Source organism: Pelecanus crispus, chromosome 1 (genome assembly GCF_030463565.1).
Source record: "Pelecanus crispus isolate bPelCri1 chromosome 1, bPelCri1.pri, whole genome shotgun sequence".
In the NCBI taxonomy this organism is placed as follows: Eukaryota; Metazoa; Chordata; class Aves; order Pelecaniformes; family Pelecanidae; genus Pelecanus; species Pelecanus crispus.
Genome location: NC_134643.1, coordinates 133,079,324 through 133,096,093, shown reverse-complemented (window position 1 = coordinate 133,096,093; position 16,770 = coordinate 133,079,324). Strand labels below are relative to the sequence as shown.

The 16,770-nt window shown below is 39.1% G+C and overlaps 1 protein-coding gene across 1 annotated transcript in view; it reads right to left on the bottom strand.

Annotated features, from left to right (window-relative positions):
• The window catches only part of DMD (dystrophin), a 1,232,979-nt gene that overhangs the window by 800,766 nt on the left and 415,443 nt on the right, over positions 1–16,770 (bottom strand). Inside the window, exons 14-15 of the mRNA XM_075717957.1 lie at positions 9,648–9,749; positions 9,437–9,544 (exon numbers count right to left, since the gene is read on the bottom strand). Coding sequence (XP_075574072.1) covers positions 9,437–9,544; positions 9,648–9,749 — 210 coding nt within the window. The remainder of the gene's footprint in view (positions 1–9,436; positions 9,545–9,647; positions 9,750–16,770) is intronic.

The following is a 16,770-nucleotide window of genomic DNA, read 5'->3' as shown; positions in this document are numbered from 1 at the left end:
CTCAACATGTTTTACGATAAAGAAGAACACCACCACCTTCATTTTACAGGCTGCAAAACTTAGGCACAGGACATGAAAAAAAACTTATCAAGCCTGTGCCATAAATGACAGTAAAATTTCACCTCAGTCTGTCAACTTATGTTGTACATTCTCAGTGCATCGCATCCTCCAGCTTAGTCCATGCTCTATGTCACCCTTTGCCTTGTGTAAGAGTTCAGAAAGAATTATAGTGACAGTGAATAAATAGTAGGTGGATAATTTAAAAAAAAAAAAAAAAAAGGTGTTTTAAGGAAATACTTTTAGAACTAGAGCAACTACCCATCAACATCAGGAAAAAAAAAAAAAAAAAGAAGAAAAGTCAGTATTAATACATGCACAAAGTAGTAAAGGCTACACAGTTTTTCTGACCTTTAGACTAAGAAGATCCCAGAAGAGAGTTAATGACAAAGGACATAAATTTTCACATACAAATACTGAATGAATCCTCTGAAACAAGCCATTTGAGATTATTAAAACACAAAAAATTCTTGCAAAAACCAGTTTTATCTAAACAAAAATTCTTACAAATACATATTATGGGTACAGTATATAAATAAAGAAGAAATCTAACTGACTTGGTATCAGTTTTAACACAATGTTAGAACTGGGTGAATTGTTACACTGACCAAAAATACATTTTACCCATTCATTTCAATAAAAATGAAAGTGTGACTGCTAAAGCTGAGTGAAAAAGAGGGATGGCATCCGTACTGGGTTTACATGGCGAGATTTTGGCAGCAAGGGGGCTGCAAGGGTGGTTTCTGTGAGAAGACACCCAGGGGCTGCCCCCATGTCATAGAGAACCAGTTCCAGATGGCTCCAAAACAGACCCACCGCTGCCCAAAGGTGAACCCATCAGTGACTCTGGTGGTGCCTCTGTGAAAATATCATTAAGAAAGGTTAAGAAATGCTGCACAGAAACAGCCCTGCAGACAGTGAAGTCGGAGAAGGGGGAGGAGGTGCTCCAGGTGCCAGAGCAGAGATTCCCCTGCAGCCCATGGTGAAGACCATGGTGAGGCAGGCTGTCCCTCTGCAGCCCATGGAGGACCCCACGCCGGAGCAGGTGGATGTGCCTGGAGGAGGCTGTGACCCTGTGGAGACCCTGTGCTGGAGCAGGCTCCTGGCAGGCCCTGTGGCCCCATGGAGAGGAGCCCATGCCGGAGCAGGTTTGCTGGCAGGGCTTGTGGCCCTGCAGGGAACCCAGACTGGAGCAGTCTGCTCCCGAAGGACTGCACCCTGTGGAAAGGACCCACGCTGGAGCAGTTCATGAAGGACTGTCTCCCGTGGGTGGGACCCCATGTTGAAGCAGGGAAACAGTGTAAAGAGGAAGCTGCAGCAGAGACAAAGCATCATGAACTGACCGCAACCCCCATTCCCTGTCCCCCTGCGCCACTCAGGGGGAGGAGGCAGAGAAGTCGGGAGTGAAGCTGAGCCCAGGAAGAAGGGAGGGGTGTGGGGAAGGTGTTTTAAGATTGCTCTTATTTCTCATTATCCTACCCCGATTTGGTTGGCAATAAATTAAATTCATCTTCCCCAAGTCGAGTCTGTTTTGCCTGTGACAGTAACTGGTGAGTGATCTGCCTGTCTGCATCTCAAGATGAGCTTTTCACCTTCTTTTCTGCTCCTGCCTTGCTGAGGAAGGGGAGTGAGAGTGGCACCTCATGGCCAGCCAAGGCTAAACCACCACAGCATCATAATCTTTGGGACACCCCGAATCTCTCTTCTGTTACACAAATTTCAAAACATTTTGTCTTCCACTGCCCAGAGTGTATCCCAACCTCCATACGTTAGCGTATTCTGACACCAAATTAAATATCAAAGTTTAATTTACTTATTTTTATTTAAAATGTTTTAACTTGCCTCCTTCTCCTGTTCAGGAGAATCATATCTGAGAAACAATGTACAGAGAACTTATATTTCTTAATAATGGTGAGCCTGAAGTCAAATCATTAGGAATGATCGAATTTGGGGGAAACACATGCTTGGTTATACCAAGTCAAATAATCAGAATTTGGGCTGCAAAAATCTTCCAGCAATCCTAAAACAGGAATCCGTGTATGGAGATTTTGGTTCAGGAACAACATCAATCTTTCTGCTTACTCAAAATCTTTATTACTGTCTGAAAATATATGCATACCGACTACCAATTTAACAAATGTTGGTAAATGAAAGTTTACTTTTAAGCAGTAATAGTGCATACTATCAGAACTCCTGTCAACTAAAATTAACAGTGTATTTCTTCCCACTTGAGAAACATGAGATAAAATTACGGTGGAGAAGACCTTGATGTATTCTGCATCAGCAAGCAGTAGTTAACTCCTGATTTCTTCAGAAGTATCCTGAACTGCAAACATGCATGTGAACTACCAGCTGCTCTTTCTTATTTTACTTTCTCTTTTTTACTATTTGATGTAATGATTAATGTGATGTAAGAGTCAACATTTTTTCACACTGTGAACAGTATCTCAACAGACCTATTTCACTTCAGGCACTTTAGAAGGCTTGGGACCTTGTAGGAGGTTGTAGAATTTCAAATGAACAATCATAATGCTAAATGGTTTAATAAAATACCTTCAGAAATTTCCTTCAGGCTTAAGAGACTGAAGTCTGGCTAAAGAACATGACCTTAATCTTGCCAAGCTGTGCATATAAGAGAGACAGGAAAAATAGGCTGGAAGCTCTTATGCCATATCATGATATCAAACATAAAATTCTTAAGATCATACAGGACAAACTAATACTGTAATTTCCTGCTGGAAGTGATTAGATAACTGAGGGACTGAGCTACCATTTGTTAAGAATACAAACATTTTTATATTAGTAAAAGAATGTATGTTTATTGCCTCACAGACTCACCTTTACAATTCTGGAACAAGCTGGCCTAATTATAAAGACGATTTTTTGTGACAGCTTCTCCTTTACTATATCCAAACACATATCTATGGCCAAAATAATATGCCACAATACAGGCATGATTGCATGTCAGGGTCAGGATACCATGATCCCTTTTTTCCCTATTTCTAAAAGCCAGTCCAAGAGTGGAAGAATGTATTCTCTGACAAGAAATTTCATGTGGGTAATACATTAATACAAATTCCCTATGATTCAGAGAAGACTAAAATAGTAAATCTTCATCCACAAAACTCCTGACAATTTGGCATTGTGTGAAGGTAAAAATACTTTCTCACTGGAATTTGGAGATGACTGCTACCAGGTCTAAAACCCAATAGAGGAATTCCAGAAGTAGAAAATATTTTTCTGCTACAAATCAAAGAGACTAAAGAGGCAGTGTTTCTCCAGCATACCATCAACATTCAAGTATCTAAACTACTGCATTATGGATCAGCTGTTTCTAAAAACATCAAAGTTATTCATGTGCAAAAAACATTAAGTTGCTATTAATAAACCCCGCCTGTTCTGTCCAGGATGACATGATTATTGCTGAGGTTCAGGGGAACGGAGGAATCATTTTATTTACTCTGGTGTTCAAGCATTCAGTTTCATGAAAGACCGTCAATGCGTTCATGAGAGCAATGCTTAACAATTTAAGTTGGCAACATAATTAACTTCATAAGAGTGTGTATTTATTTCATTAAACAAATTTATGAAAATACTACTAAAGGAAAGTATTTCCTTCTTAACATCGTATTTCCAAGCAATTCTGAAAGGTACCCAAACCGGTACTTAACACTTTTAAACTATTAATAGCTTGCTACTTCATAATTTGTAATAAACATTTCAACCCTCAGTTCGTATCTCCTCCAGCAACTTGCTGAAATCCACAAGTATTAATTTATTGAATAAATCTGATCTTCTTGCCATAAATTTTTCTTCATGAAGGTACTGTAAAGCATCCTGAGTTGCCTCTAATTCATTTCACGTTAACAACAGCCTGGCTTGAAGTCAACTTCGAGACTGCTTGCACATTAAATTACTAGAATTTCCAAGAAGCATATACATTGAGACAACTGAGTACATGAAGAGTTCCTTTCCTTTACGAAGAAATTGACTTAATCCTAAGTAATCTTTAATCAAAATCCAAGTCTGTGCTTCTAAATATATGGGGTTTTTAGCCCCTACAGAGGTACAGAAGGAAAAAGGGGACAGGGGGAAGGGCATGCGGTAGCATAATAATTACAGTTTCTTAAGGTTATGCTGACAATCATACTCTGGGGTCTTGATTTTTGGAAAAAAAAGTAATAATCAACAAATATTAACTTCCTAGTCTTTCTATGAATCAACAGGGATACATACCACTAATTCTGGACCAGCTGCAAAGTAGTTATGGATTAAACAACCAAGCTGTAAGAATTTTATTTTTTTTAAAAAGAAAAAAATCATATACATTTCTATATGTAAGGATAAAATACAGTGAATTTTTAAAAGGTCACAGTTACTTAAAATTCAGAAACATCATGGTACTTTTATTGACCAGAAGCCAAAACGTTTCTATTTTTAACAAGGAGGATGAGAAGGACATCAATTCTAAAATAATTTTTAAAAATCTAAGGTTGAGCCTACTGTATAACCAAATAGTCAATATTAACTTGAGAATCTTTCTTGCCTAAAAATTCTAGTGTGCAAACTGTAAAACCAGGTCTTGAAATAATGCCATACTGCCTAGGACACTTCCCCTGCCCCTCCCCCCTGCCTCGCATTTGACTAAACAAATAATAATAGCTCTGTTTAAACAGAAGATTACCAGTGAAGTTTCTATTTACAGCAATAATAATTTACCTACTTTAACAAAATTATGGACATGAATGTTTCCTTTCCTCTAAATGCATAAACAGTCACTGTTACATACAAAAATAGCACATACCATACCATTTTCTTTACAATGGTCCTAATGCTATAAACCCATTTGCAACTCTAGGCTATGACAAGTTTTCCAACTCTATCACAGTATCTTTCTAGGCCAGTCAGACCTACATTCTCTCCATAAAGACAATGCATAATAGAGTATTTTCTGAAAAGTAAGGTAGAGGACATGTTGAAAAGGGTGCATTTTATGTATGTAACTAGACTCCTGAAATACTGTTGAAGTACAGTCGTAATACTAATGTCAGCATTTCACAACTTTTGAGTCTAGCTTTTTCAAGTTCAAGGAATGTATAACAGGTTTTGCTGTATGATAAGTACTGGCTCGTATGCATATGTCTTTGTACATATACATATATACTCAGTCTCACACACACAGCTATGAGAGGAAGTAGAAAGGTTAAGGAGCATCAGGGAGTCTGAGAAAGAGAGAGACTGGTGGAACCAAACTCTGCCCTTCCTGAGACAGAAACGGGAACAGCCACCAGAAAAAAAAAACCCCAAGATTAAGGGGATCCTGTATTGTCCCCCCACCAGGCTGAAGGCAGTAGCTTAAAGGAAAAGAGTGAGTGGAGGAAAGTCCATGCTCGGGGTGGCAGGCGAACCCCCTCCTTGCCCACCTTGCTTTCCCAGGTGCCTCTGTACAACAGGTATGAAAGTCTGGATGTGGAAGGCCAGTCAATGGATAATGCGGATGATGGTCCATCTACAGCAGAGGGGTCACCAAGGTCAGAAAGGTCTACCCCCTGTATCATAACCACCTCCACAAGGAAGAAGAGACGGGTTATAATTGTAGGCAACTCCCTTCTTAGAGTAACAGAGGGTTCAATATGCTGGACAGACCCTCCTCTTAGGGAAGTCTGCTGCCTCCCTGGGGCCTGGATTAAGGACATCACTAGGAAGCTTCCTAGCCTAGTATGGCCCTCGGACTATTACCCATCACTGCTCTTCCATGTGGATGGTGATGAAGCTGCAACGCATAGTCCAAGGGTGATCAAAAGAGACTTCAGGGCCTTGGGATTGTTAGTAAGGGAGTCCAGAGCACAGGTTATTTTAAACTCTCTCCTTCCATTTGCTGGCAGCAACACTGGAAGAAACAGACGGACCCAGTCCATTAATACATGGCTCCATGGCTGGTGTCACTGTCACTATTTTGGGTTTTTCAATAATGGGATGGCCTACACAGGACCAGGCCTGCTGGCATCAGATGGGATTCACCTTTCTCAAAGGGGGAAGAGGGTCTTTGCTCATGAGTATGCAGGGCTTACTGACAGAGCTTTAATTAGATTTGAAGGGGTAGGGGGATAGTATCAGGCTTGCCCATGACAAGCTGTGGGATGGCACACCAAGGTTAGAGTGATGAGGTGCTAGCGAGGGCCCTCAGCCTGTTGTTCTAAGACATACTGGCACACTTGAAGTCTTACACAGATAAGCCAGGGGCTCATGAGGTAATAGGAGCCAAGAGGGAAACACCAATGAAATACCTCAAAGGAACTAAGAGATGTTTCTCTAATGAGGTGACACAGCCGACAGACCAGCTGAAGTGCCTCTACACCAATGCACACAGCATGGGCAATGAACAGGAGGAGTTGGAAACCACTGTGATCCTAGAAAGCTATGACCTAGTTGCCATTACTGAAATTTGGTGGGATGAATCCCATGACTGGAGTGTAGCTATCAATGGCTACAGGCTGTTCAGAAGGGACAGGCGAGGAAAGAGGGATGGAAGGGTTGCCCTCTACATCAAGAAATGGATAGAGTGTGAAGAGCTGTCTCCGAAGAATAGCCATGAACAGGTTGGAAGCTTATGGGTAAGAATTAAGAGGCCGAGGCAACAAAAGGAACCTTGTGGTTGGTGTCTACTACAGGCCACCCGATCAAGGGGAAGTTGATGAAGTCTTCTTACTCCGGCTACAGGAGGCATTGTGCTCGCAGGCTCTCGTCCTGCTGGGGGACTTCAACCACCCCTACCAGAGGGGATGTGATACTGGACCAACGCAAGTGAGCTAATTGGCGATGTCAAGATTGGAAGCAGCCTGGACTGCAGTGATCATGCACTGGTGGAGTCTGCAGTCCTGAGGGATATGGGTCAGGTGAAGAGTAAAGTCAGGACCCTGAATTTTAGGAAAGCAAAATTCCAGCTGTTCAAGGAGTCAGTCAATAGGACCCCCTGGGAAACTGCCCTCAGGGACAAAGGAGCAGAACAGAGCTGGCAGATCTTTAAGGACACTTTTCCATAGAGTGCAAGAGATCTCAGTCCCCAGGTGTAAGAAATTAGGAAAGGAAGGCAAGAGACCGGCATGGATGAGTTGAGACATGCTGGTCAAACTAAAGGACAAGAAGAAAATACACAGGCAGTGGAAGCAGGGACAGATATCCTGGGAAAAGTATAGGGATGCTGCCCGGTTGTGTAGGGATGGGGTCAGGAAGACTAAGGCATGGATGGAGCTGAACTTGGCAACAGATGCAAAGAATAATAAGGGCTTCTACAGGTATGTCAGCCAGAAAAGGAAGGTCAAAGAAAGTGTACCCCCCCAATGAACAAGACTGGCAAACTAGTAACAATGGATGAGAAGAAGGCTGATGTACTCAACAACTTTTTTGCCTGTCTTCGATGGCATCCTCTCTCCTCACCCCTCCTGAGTTGATGGACCTCAAGATGGGCACCAGGGGTTAAAGCCCCTCCCACAGTTGTGACCACCTGAGGAACTTCAACAGATATAAGTCTACAGGACCTGATGAGATGCATCCCAGAGTCCTGAGGGAATTGGCTGATGTACTTGCCAAGCCAGTCTCTATGATCTTTGAAAAATCATGGCAGTCAGGTGAAGTCCCTACTGACTGGAAAAAGGGAAACATCACACCCATTTTTAAAAAGGGTAGAAATGAGGACCCCAGGAACTACCGACCTGTCAGCCTCACCTCTGTGCCTGGAAAGATCATGGAACAGATCCTCCTAGAAGCTATGCTAAGGCACATGGAGGACAGGGAGGTGATTCAAGACAGCCAGCATGGCTTCACCAAGGGCAAGTCCTGCCTGACCAACCTAGCGGCCTTCTATGATGGAGTAACTGCATCAATGGACAAGGGAAGAGCTACAAATGTCATCTATCTGGACTTCTGTAAAGCCATTGCCATGGTCCCCCACAACACCATTCTCTCTAAATTGGGGAGACAGGGATTTGATGGGTGGACTGTTCAGCGGATAAAGAATTGGTTGGATGGTCACATCCAGAGGGTAGTGGCCAACGGCTCAATGTCCAGATGGAGATCGGTGACAAGTGCTGTCCCTCAGTGGTCTGTATTGGGACCAGTACTGTTTAATATCTTCATCAATGACATAGAGGGATCAAGTGTACCCTCAGCAAGTTTGGAGATGACACCAAGCTGAGTGGTGAGGTTGACAGGCCTGAGGCACAGGATGCAATCCAGAGGGACCTGGACAAGCTGGAGAGGTGGGCCTGTGTGAACATCATGAGGTTCAACAAGGCCAAGTGCAAGGTCCTGTACCTGGGATTGGGCCACCCCCAATATCAATACAGGCTGGGGGATGAAGGGATTGAGAGCAGCCCTGCGGAGAAGGACTTGGGGGTACTGGTAGATGAAAAGCTGGACATGAACCAACAATGTGTGCCAATAGCCCAGAAAGCCAACCATATCCTGGGCTGCATCAAAAGAAGCGTGGCCAGCAGGTCGAGGGAGGTGATTCTGCCCCTCTACTCTGCTCTGGTGAGACCCCACCTGGAGTACTGCGTCCAGCTCTGGGGCCCTCAGCACAGGAAATACATGGACCTGTTGGAGCAGGTCCGGAGGAGGGCCACCAAAATGATCAGAGCAACCGAACACCTCTCCTGTGAGGAAAGTCTGAGAGATCTGGGGTTGTTCAGCCTGAAGAAGAGAAGGCTCCAGGAAGAGCTTATTGCAGCCTTTCAGTACTTAAAGAGGGCCTATAGGAAAGATGGGGACAAAATTTTTAGCAGGGCCTGTTGTGACAGAACAAGGGCTAATGGTTTTAAAATAAAAGAGGGTAGATTTAGACTAGATATAAGGAAGAAATTTTTTACAATGAGGGTGGAGAAACACTGGAACAGGTTGCCCAGAGAGGTGGTAGATGCCATCCCTGGCAACATTCAAGGTCAGGTTGGACGGGCTCTGAGCAACCTGATCTAGTTGAAGACGTCCCTGCTCATTGCAGGGAAGTTGGACTAGGTGACCTTTAAAGGTCCCTTCCAACCCAAACAATTCTATGAGTCTATGCTTCTAATATATACATCAATATTATCAACAAAGAAACTTTCAGTATAAAAGTATACATAGTTTTAAGACATCCAAATGCTATTTCAGTTCATAAACTTTTGATTGAAGAGACAACCAGGGAAAACATCCGTACCTATTGGTTCCTTTATCAGCAAGACCATGGACCTACCTATTCCATCCTTTTGAGACAACATCCATTTCCGAATTATGAAACAGCTGTTCTGTTAAACCATATTGTCTGAGAGTGGGATAAAGCCACCTGCACCAGACTCACAAATAAGCAAGTTGAACATAAAATAGGAGAATGAAAAATACATACAGCTAATTTACGTAGATTGGTCAGCATTTCATTTTGATCTTTAAAGCCAGTTGTATGAATTTTGCTCACAGCATCCTCTTTCTCAGTAAGCCATGCATCAAAAAGGCACTGAAAAAATTTGGAGAGAAGAGAATGAAAAGGCTTCAGTCAGGCCTTTCCTAGTACAATTTTTTGAAGAATATTCTAATTTACAACTGCTAAAACTACTCACCTGCTCTTCCGCAAAGTGCTGCCATTTACGAAGAATATCTTGCAGAAGGACCCATCGGTTTTCTGTCCATCTGCAGATGGCTGCCCACCGGTTTCCAAAGTGCTAGAAAGAAAGAAACACACAATAGAGGTTTGCATTTGTTTACATTTTTTAAAAAAAAACAAGGCAATCTGACTTTCCTATGGCATTACAAATTTTTGTGAAAACACTTTCATAATTCACTTTTTATAGTCGTAAGGCCTTAAAGTATGTTGCATGTCACACTGAAATGGATCTTATCACCATTTGAAATAAAACCAAAATGAAAAGAACAGGAAAAACAGTAGAGACAAAAAGAGAATTTTAATACTAATCTACAGACACAGTTTTCTATTAAGTCTCTGGTACTATGCTCTCAAAAAACCCCTCAGTTTCAAAACGTTATAATGCCCAAACTATAACTACTGGAAACACAATTATTGTGGCCCAAAGATGTGATCAAAGCAAAGAAGTATCTGGTTCTTAAGTTGCAACATCAGTGCAGCTGATCTATTGCAGAGGGAAAAAAAAAATAAAACCCCTTATAAGCACAAATCCCACTGAGGTTTCGCAGATATTTGTAGCATATGCTACTATATACATTTTAAAATTATACAAAACACTCTCTCCCTTGTTTTAGTTGAAATCAAGCATTATTACTTTCTTGTAATTTCCTACTAGCCTTTATTGAAAAATGCCTAAGACAGAGGATGAGACTTAATACTGCTGTGACGGTGCAACATGCTATAAAACTTTTATTGCAACAATTTACAATGATCTAATTACCCCTGAGCATCATATGCAAATTATTCAGCTCCTCCCAAAAAAAACCCCTTATAAAATCTTGAAGATATTCTATACTACTGCATTCTTATTTTATCATCTACTTTGAAAGCATATCTCTTGACAAAAGGAAAAATAGTTTCTTCCTTTCTTCATATTTATTCATTCAGTGATTCTTATGGGGCCCTTATAACTTGAGATAGTCTGTATTTTTCATATTTACATATTTTGCATAGACATTATAATCTAATTTTAGCAAAAATGTAGCATCCAAATGGTGGATTTTAAAAACCAAGGTATTAAAATTCAAACTGTATTTTCTATCAGGAATGGAAGAATTTTATTTTTCACTGCCTAGGAAATAAAAGGTAAAATTTCAGGATGCCATTTGAATTTGTGGCTTTATCAATTTTATGTCAAAGTAAAAAGTCAGCAGATACCTTGTTTTTCATTTAGTGAAAGCTAAAACCATAACAAATCTTGCAGACTAAACAAGCAGCAGTCATGCCATTGAGTTATATCATACTAGATATTGGCTCGATTTAGAAAAATGAAAACTATCTCTAATCAACTAGCATAATAATGCTAATTTAAAACCATGTCAATTCTTCAGCAGCTCAAATATGTTACACAGTAATACAGAGAAGTATTCCTTTTCAGTCACTGACTGCATAAATACAAAGTAGGTATTGAGGAAGTTGTTTTGTTTGCCTTTTTTAGGCTTAATATTAGGATCATAGTTTTAGTATATATTTGGAATTATGTAATGGGTATTTGTTTTCTTTCCTAATTAGATCTAGACAAAAACCAAGCAATTTTGCAAATCTAAGAATGTGATTTCTTTGCACTTAAAATCATGTTTGGTGTTAGTGTTTGCTTGCCATAAAACATAATGTGGTCAAAGATCACCAATTCAAGCAAACACAAAAAAGTTCAGGTTTGAATATGAATATTTTAGAAAGCTAATTTCAATATTAACAGAAACAACTGCTTGCTGGTGAAACATTTATGCCCTCAACTTACCAGGAAATAGAGTACAATATATTTTACCCATTAATTTTACCCACTCATCATTAAATAAAATTGCCAAGTTTTATGACACAGAACAGTGCAGAAAATTATTCACAGCCAGCTACTCCTAATTTTCTTTTTTTTCCTTAAAATGACCTTTTTCTTTTTATAAAAAAGTAATGATTTTACAAATAGTATTTATTAGCCTCACAGGCTAAATACTATTATACTGTAATGCATATTCAGTAATGCCTTTTCCACAAAAGTTAGAGTTTGACTGATTTCATTGATTTGAAAAACTAAAAATCTTAATATAACAAGATTATAAATTATATTTAGTTTCTTTTGTCCTGAATCTGACTACATTTCCAGTTTAGCTCAAGACAGTCTCAACACCTCCATCCTTCTTTTTTCTCCAAGCCCAGAAGACAATCTAGCAGAGCTGCAATATCTAGCACTCATTCAGTTTTTTTATATTCAATTGAACTTTTTTTTTACCTTGACTGCTTTGCTTGCTAATTACTAGTTCAAAAATCATAAGCATATCCTTCCTCATAGCTCAGATGCTTCTAATCTGAACCCTGATCTGAGACTCTGTCTTTCCGAATAATTCCCACAAATCAGGTTAATTATTATGAGTTAACTACTCAAAACCACTGCACATGACTTAGGTCCAAGCCTAAGTACCTCATTTTCCCTATACGCCCTTTCTTCTCACTATCATAGGAGAAAAATCTCTTAAATTCTAAAATTCTATATACACAGATGGTGAGGTAAATCACATTTGGTTGTTTTAGTGCCTGATTTACACTGAAGTTTATGGATACTAATTATGTACTGCATTTTAAAAATACACTCACAGTATTTACTGAAGGATTCACAAATCACCCCCAAGTTAAGCAGCAAAGGTTTTGGCACCTCTGATTTAGATTAATGTTTTTAGAAAAATCTTTTCATGATCAGACATCTCTCCATTGATAATGCAGGTGTAGGTCAGAATAAATTACACTGCATAAATCTAACCAATAGTTCTCACCTACCCAAAATTTTGAATTCTTATACAAGCCAAATACAAGGTCTTTGACAAGAAAAACATTTCGTTCAAACAGGACCTCTAAAAAGGAATGAATGGACTTTCATAGACTTTACATTTTTCTGAAGAAAATTTCATTCTTAAAGTGTGCAACACCATGAATTATGCAAGCTCTTACATCTCCACCTTGCAAAGGGACTTACATAATGGACATGTATATACATGCATGGATGCAGAGGGAAACCTGGAGTTGGTGGAAACACACTAATCTACACAAACAACAAACGACTTATTACTAATTTAGTAATAATTATTAAATTATTAAATAATCAGTAATCAATCAATTACATGGGATGGATAATATATTCGAGATAAACTGAAAAATCATATTTAAACAGATTAGATTTTTTCTTCTCTTTTTAATCACTTCTCAAATACTGATTAAAGAATATGAGTATTTCTTTTTCTAAACTCTTTTCAAGGAGAACACCCTAAGTATTCTCTATTAGAATACAAAACAAACCAAAACTAGTTTGAGGTAAACGACCTCATACAATACAGCACCATATTAGATAACTGAAGTAGGATTATCTACAAATCTCAGCCTGGTTTGAGCTGTAGACTGTCCTAGGATTGTTAAATCTACACTTACATGGCTCTACCACGTATGTATTAAGTTTTCTACCACTAACTGCAATTCAGCACAGTTCCATATGAATACATACAATACATAACCACCCATAAATCACACATAATGAATGTCCTGGTCATTGGTATACAACCATCATTTCCCTTGATGTCTATGATAGCAATAGCAACAGGCACTCACATAAGTTTATTGTCACGTATGTTCTCAGTTACTTAATTTCTCCTTATGTGTCAGCATATTGTATTTGCTTAAATTTAAGTTATCCTAATCATAGACTAAGCCTCAAACTCAGTTCATTATCTTTATGTCTATGCTACTTTTTGTATCAGACTTCTATTGTATTGCATTCTTTTGATGTTTTATAAATAAAGCAGTAAATCTTTTATTGATAAAAAGTATTTTATAAAAATCCTCATACCTGAGTAACTTTTAAATATCTCACATTCAAGCAGCTGACTTTTCATAACAATCCTTGTAAAGAAATACATTTTGCTCTCAACATCTGCAGTAACACCTTCATCAACTTGCTTTTATCACTATGATATACTGAAAAATAGTTTTTGAAAACACCAAAAACTCAAAAGTACAAGATCAAATATCTGGTTCTGCATTGACTCTAAGAAATGCATTGATTTGCATGCTAAAAAAGTTTTGCTGAGTCAATACAAAATATGATTTGCAACATACTATTTCAAAGAGCCACAAAACCTACCTTTTTTTTGTCCCAACAGTTTGGCGACACATTTTATTTTAATAAAATAAGTAAAATGACTAAGTAACTGCACTGATAAAAGAGTTGATACTGTGACCTGCCTTAAACCTGTTATTTCTCATAAGAGATCATGACAACCATGACGCTGCTTGGTTGAATAGGTTTAAGACACAGCTGCAAATCAGAAATACACGTCAGGACTGTCTATTTATAGTGTAGATATTGACTAGTAAATCATATAGTGCTCAACTTTACCTCTTTGTTTACATCAAATAGTAGTCGATGCTGTAAGTAGCCTGTGTGATGCCCCAAAACTCAGACTGCACCAAGGGTTTTGTTCCCAACACCTGGGAAAACAAATCTCCAGAGAAACTGACTGAATCCAGAATAAAAAGTAAACCACCTTCCTGCTCCCTTGAAATGCCTCTTTTTACAGCCCTAGCTGAAATTTTCAGAGAAATCTGCACATAAAAGAAACTTATTTTTTTATTGAGAGGACTCTGAAAGAATTTTCTTTATGACTACAAAAAGCAGAAGATAAAATATTCCCAGTCTGCAAAAAGGTCAAAGTAAGGAAACATGAAGCAGGAGAAAAAGAGTAAAATCAACACAACTCCTGGGAACACTGGAGTGAATGTATAAAAACTGAAATAATATGCCTCCAGTCTGCAACTAATAGAAGAGTTTTTGTGAAAGATGCTTTTCTAATAAAGTAAGGCTACCCACTCCTTAAAGTAATAAGAAATAGTGGAAATACAGTTTTGCCTATATGCAAAACCAATTTAAAAAAAAAGAAAAATTTAGCACATTCACAGAATTTCTCCCATGTAGCAATAAGAAGTGTGTGTAGCTCTTTAACATTCCTCATTTATTTTGACATATTTTTACAAGAACTACCCATACATCATCTTCAATCAAAGGATAGTGCCCTCAATAATATAAATATGTAATAGACTGTAAATTACACTCTCAGCTCCTTTGCCTCAGCAGGGGAAAAGGCCATCAAGAAGCATTCCATACATTTAATGCATATCTCTTTCCGTCATAGCCCCCGACCCCTGCAGCCTGGGGAGGGCTCTGATTTGAGCTAGCCCACAAGAGTCCTTAAGGGACCTATTGTCTGCTGGGTATAATTAGAGAAAAAACTCCCCGCCTTCATGGCTTCTGTATGTTATCCAGCCATTTCTCTGGGCTGAAGACAATTTCCCACACTTCCCTGAGAATGAGTCAGACTACTGCAACAGATTTGCTAGTATAGTCCTCTGATTTTGCAGCACTAAATACAGATTTGAGCCTTACTCAGCAGCTGCCTTTTTGGTAATGGTCTAGATTGAAACTTATGGGGCCTAGGAGTTATAAGTCTAAATAGTCAGTTCTCAGAGGTAGCATAACTAGATAGAGCCTCACAACATGTCACACACTGATATGTCAAGTAACCAATGTTATGTAAAAGTAGTTTTAATATTCACACTCACCTAGGCTAGCTGTAATCTCTGACTACCTTAGGGCAACAGTTATTTGTAAGAGAAGCACTGTAATTGTGTTTACTTTTATTTTTCCAAGCAAGGTTAACTTTTCTATGGATAATTTGTTTCAGGGGACACTTTTGGCTTCTATCCCATTAACTGTCTCTTAAATAGATTTTTTTTTTTAGCACATGCAATAGAACTTAAGAGCTTCTACAATGTTCATTTGAAACCAGTATAGATTCTTGTCATCCTGTTGAGAGTTTTAAAATCGGTAAATGACCTTTTTATGGCTTTTAACATTGTTTTATACAGATGCATGCATAAATACAGGCATTATATATATATATATTTTATATATATGAAAATACTTCAGGAATCACCAACTCAATCCTTTTCAGAAAGAAAGGCATTACTGAATTGCAGCTGCTTGGAAAATGTAGCCTTGACTATTACATAGCAATAAGCGTTCACTTTCTCCAGATCTGATTCAGACCAGTATCTCATTCAGCCAGACTTATTAAGCTCTTCTGCCTGACAATTCATGCTCTTGCTTTGTTCTACTCAGACTGGCAGATACATAATCTAGCTTTGAACTTTGCTTCGTTGTGCTTTTTGTCAAATGCTCTAATGGTTGTGCCTGCCAGCACATAGTATCTCCCATGCTTATATTCAGTTTGCAAGTGACGTGGAACAAAAACAAAAAACCCAATCAAAACAATCTTTCTGTACACTCAAAAAAGGAGATGTGACGTTTTGCTAAGACAGTAGGTGGACTGCGATAACTCAGTTCTCCCGGGCATGAAAGTATGAAAGTTTGCACACCTCCCTAACACCCTAAACCCCATAGCTTTGTATCTGTATTTTGTTTTTATCAACATCTGTAATACTGCTACATATTCCGTGACTTCCAGAGCAATGGGATTATTGAACTTTCCTTTCAGATTTTTCTCTAAGACAGTATGGTTCAAGGAGGGAACTGAACAGCAGCTGGACAGTTCCACGCCACCCTGCGCTCTGCTCAGAACATGCCTGTGCTGCAGGGTACGGCCCCTCAGGAGCTGCCTTACTGGCATCTTTCAAGGAATATACGTTCTCAATGACAATAATAACTTGGCACACTTTATCACAATAACAGGTGCCTTCTCCACTAGTACAGTTACAAATGGTGTATTTCCATTGTGTTCCATTTACACTCATCGTTCTTTATGTTTCTTTAATGAGGTTAATGTATTACAGTAATGTCTGTGTTCTAACTCAGGTTGGATTCTAATATGGGTCTGCCACAGAAACTGCACAGGATACAAATGGTACCACTGCACCCAGGGTAGTAATAGGGGGATTCCGCTGTATCACCTGATGTGCTCTTAATTGTTCAGATATCTTTCCAAAGATGTGAAATTAGATTAAACGCCCAATAATCCACTAACCTTTCATTTGTTTTTCACACT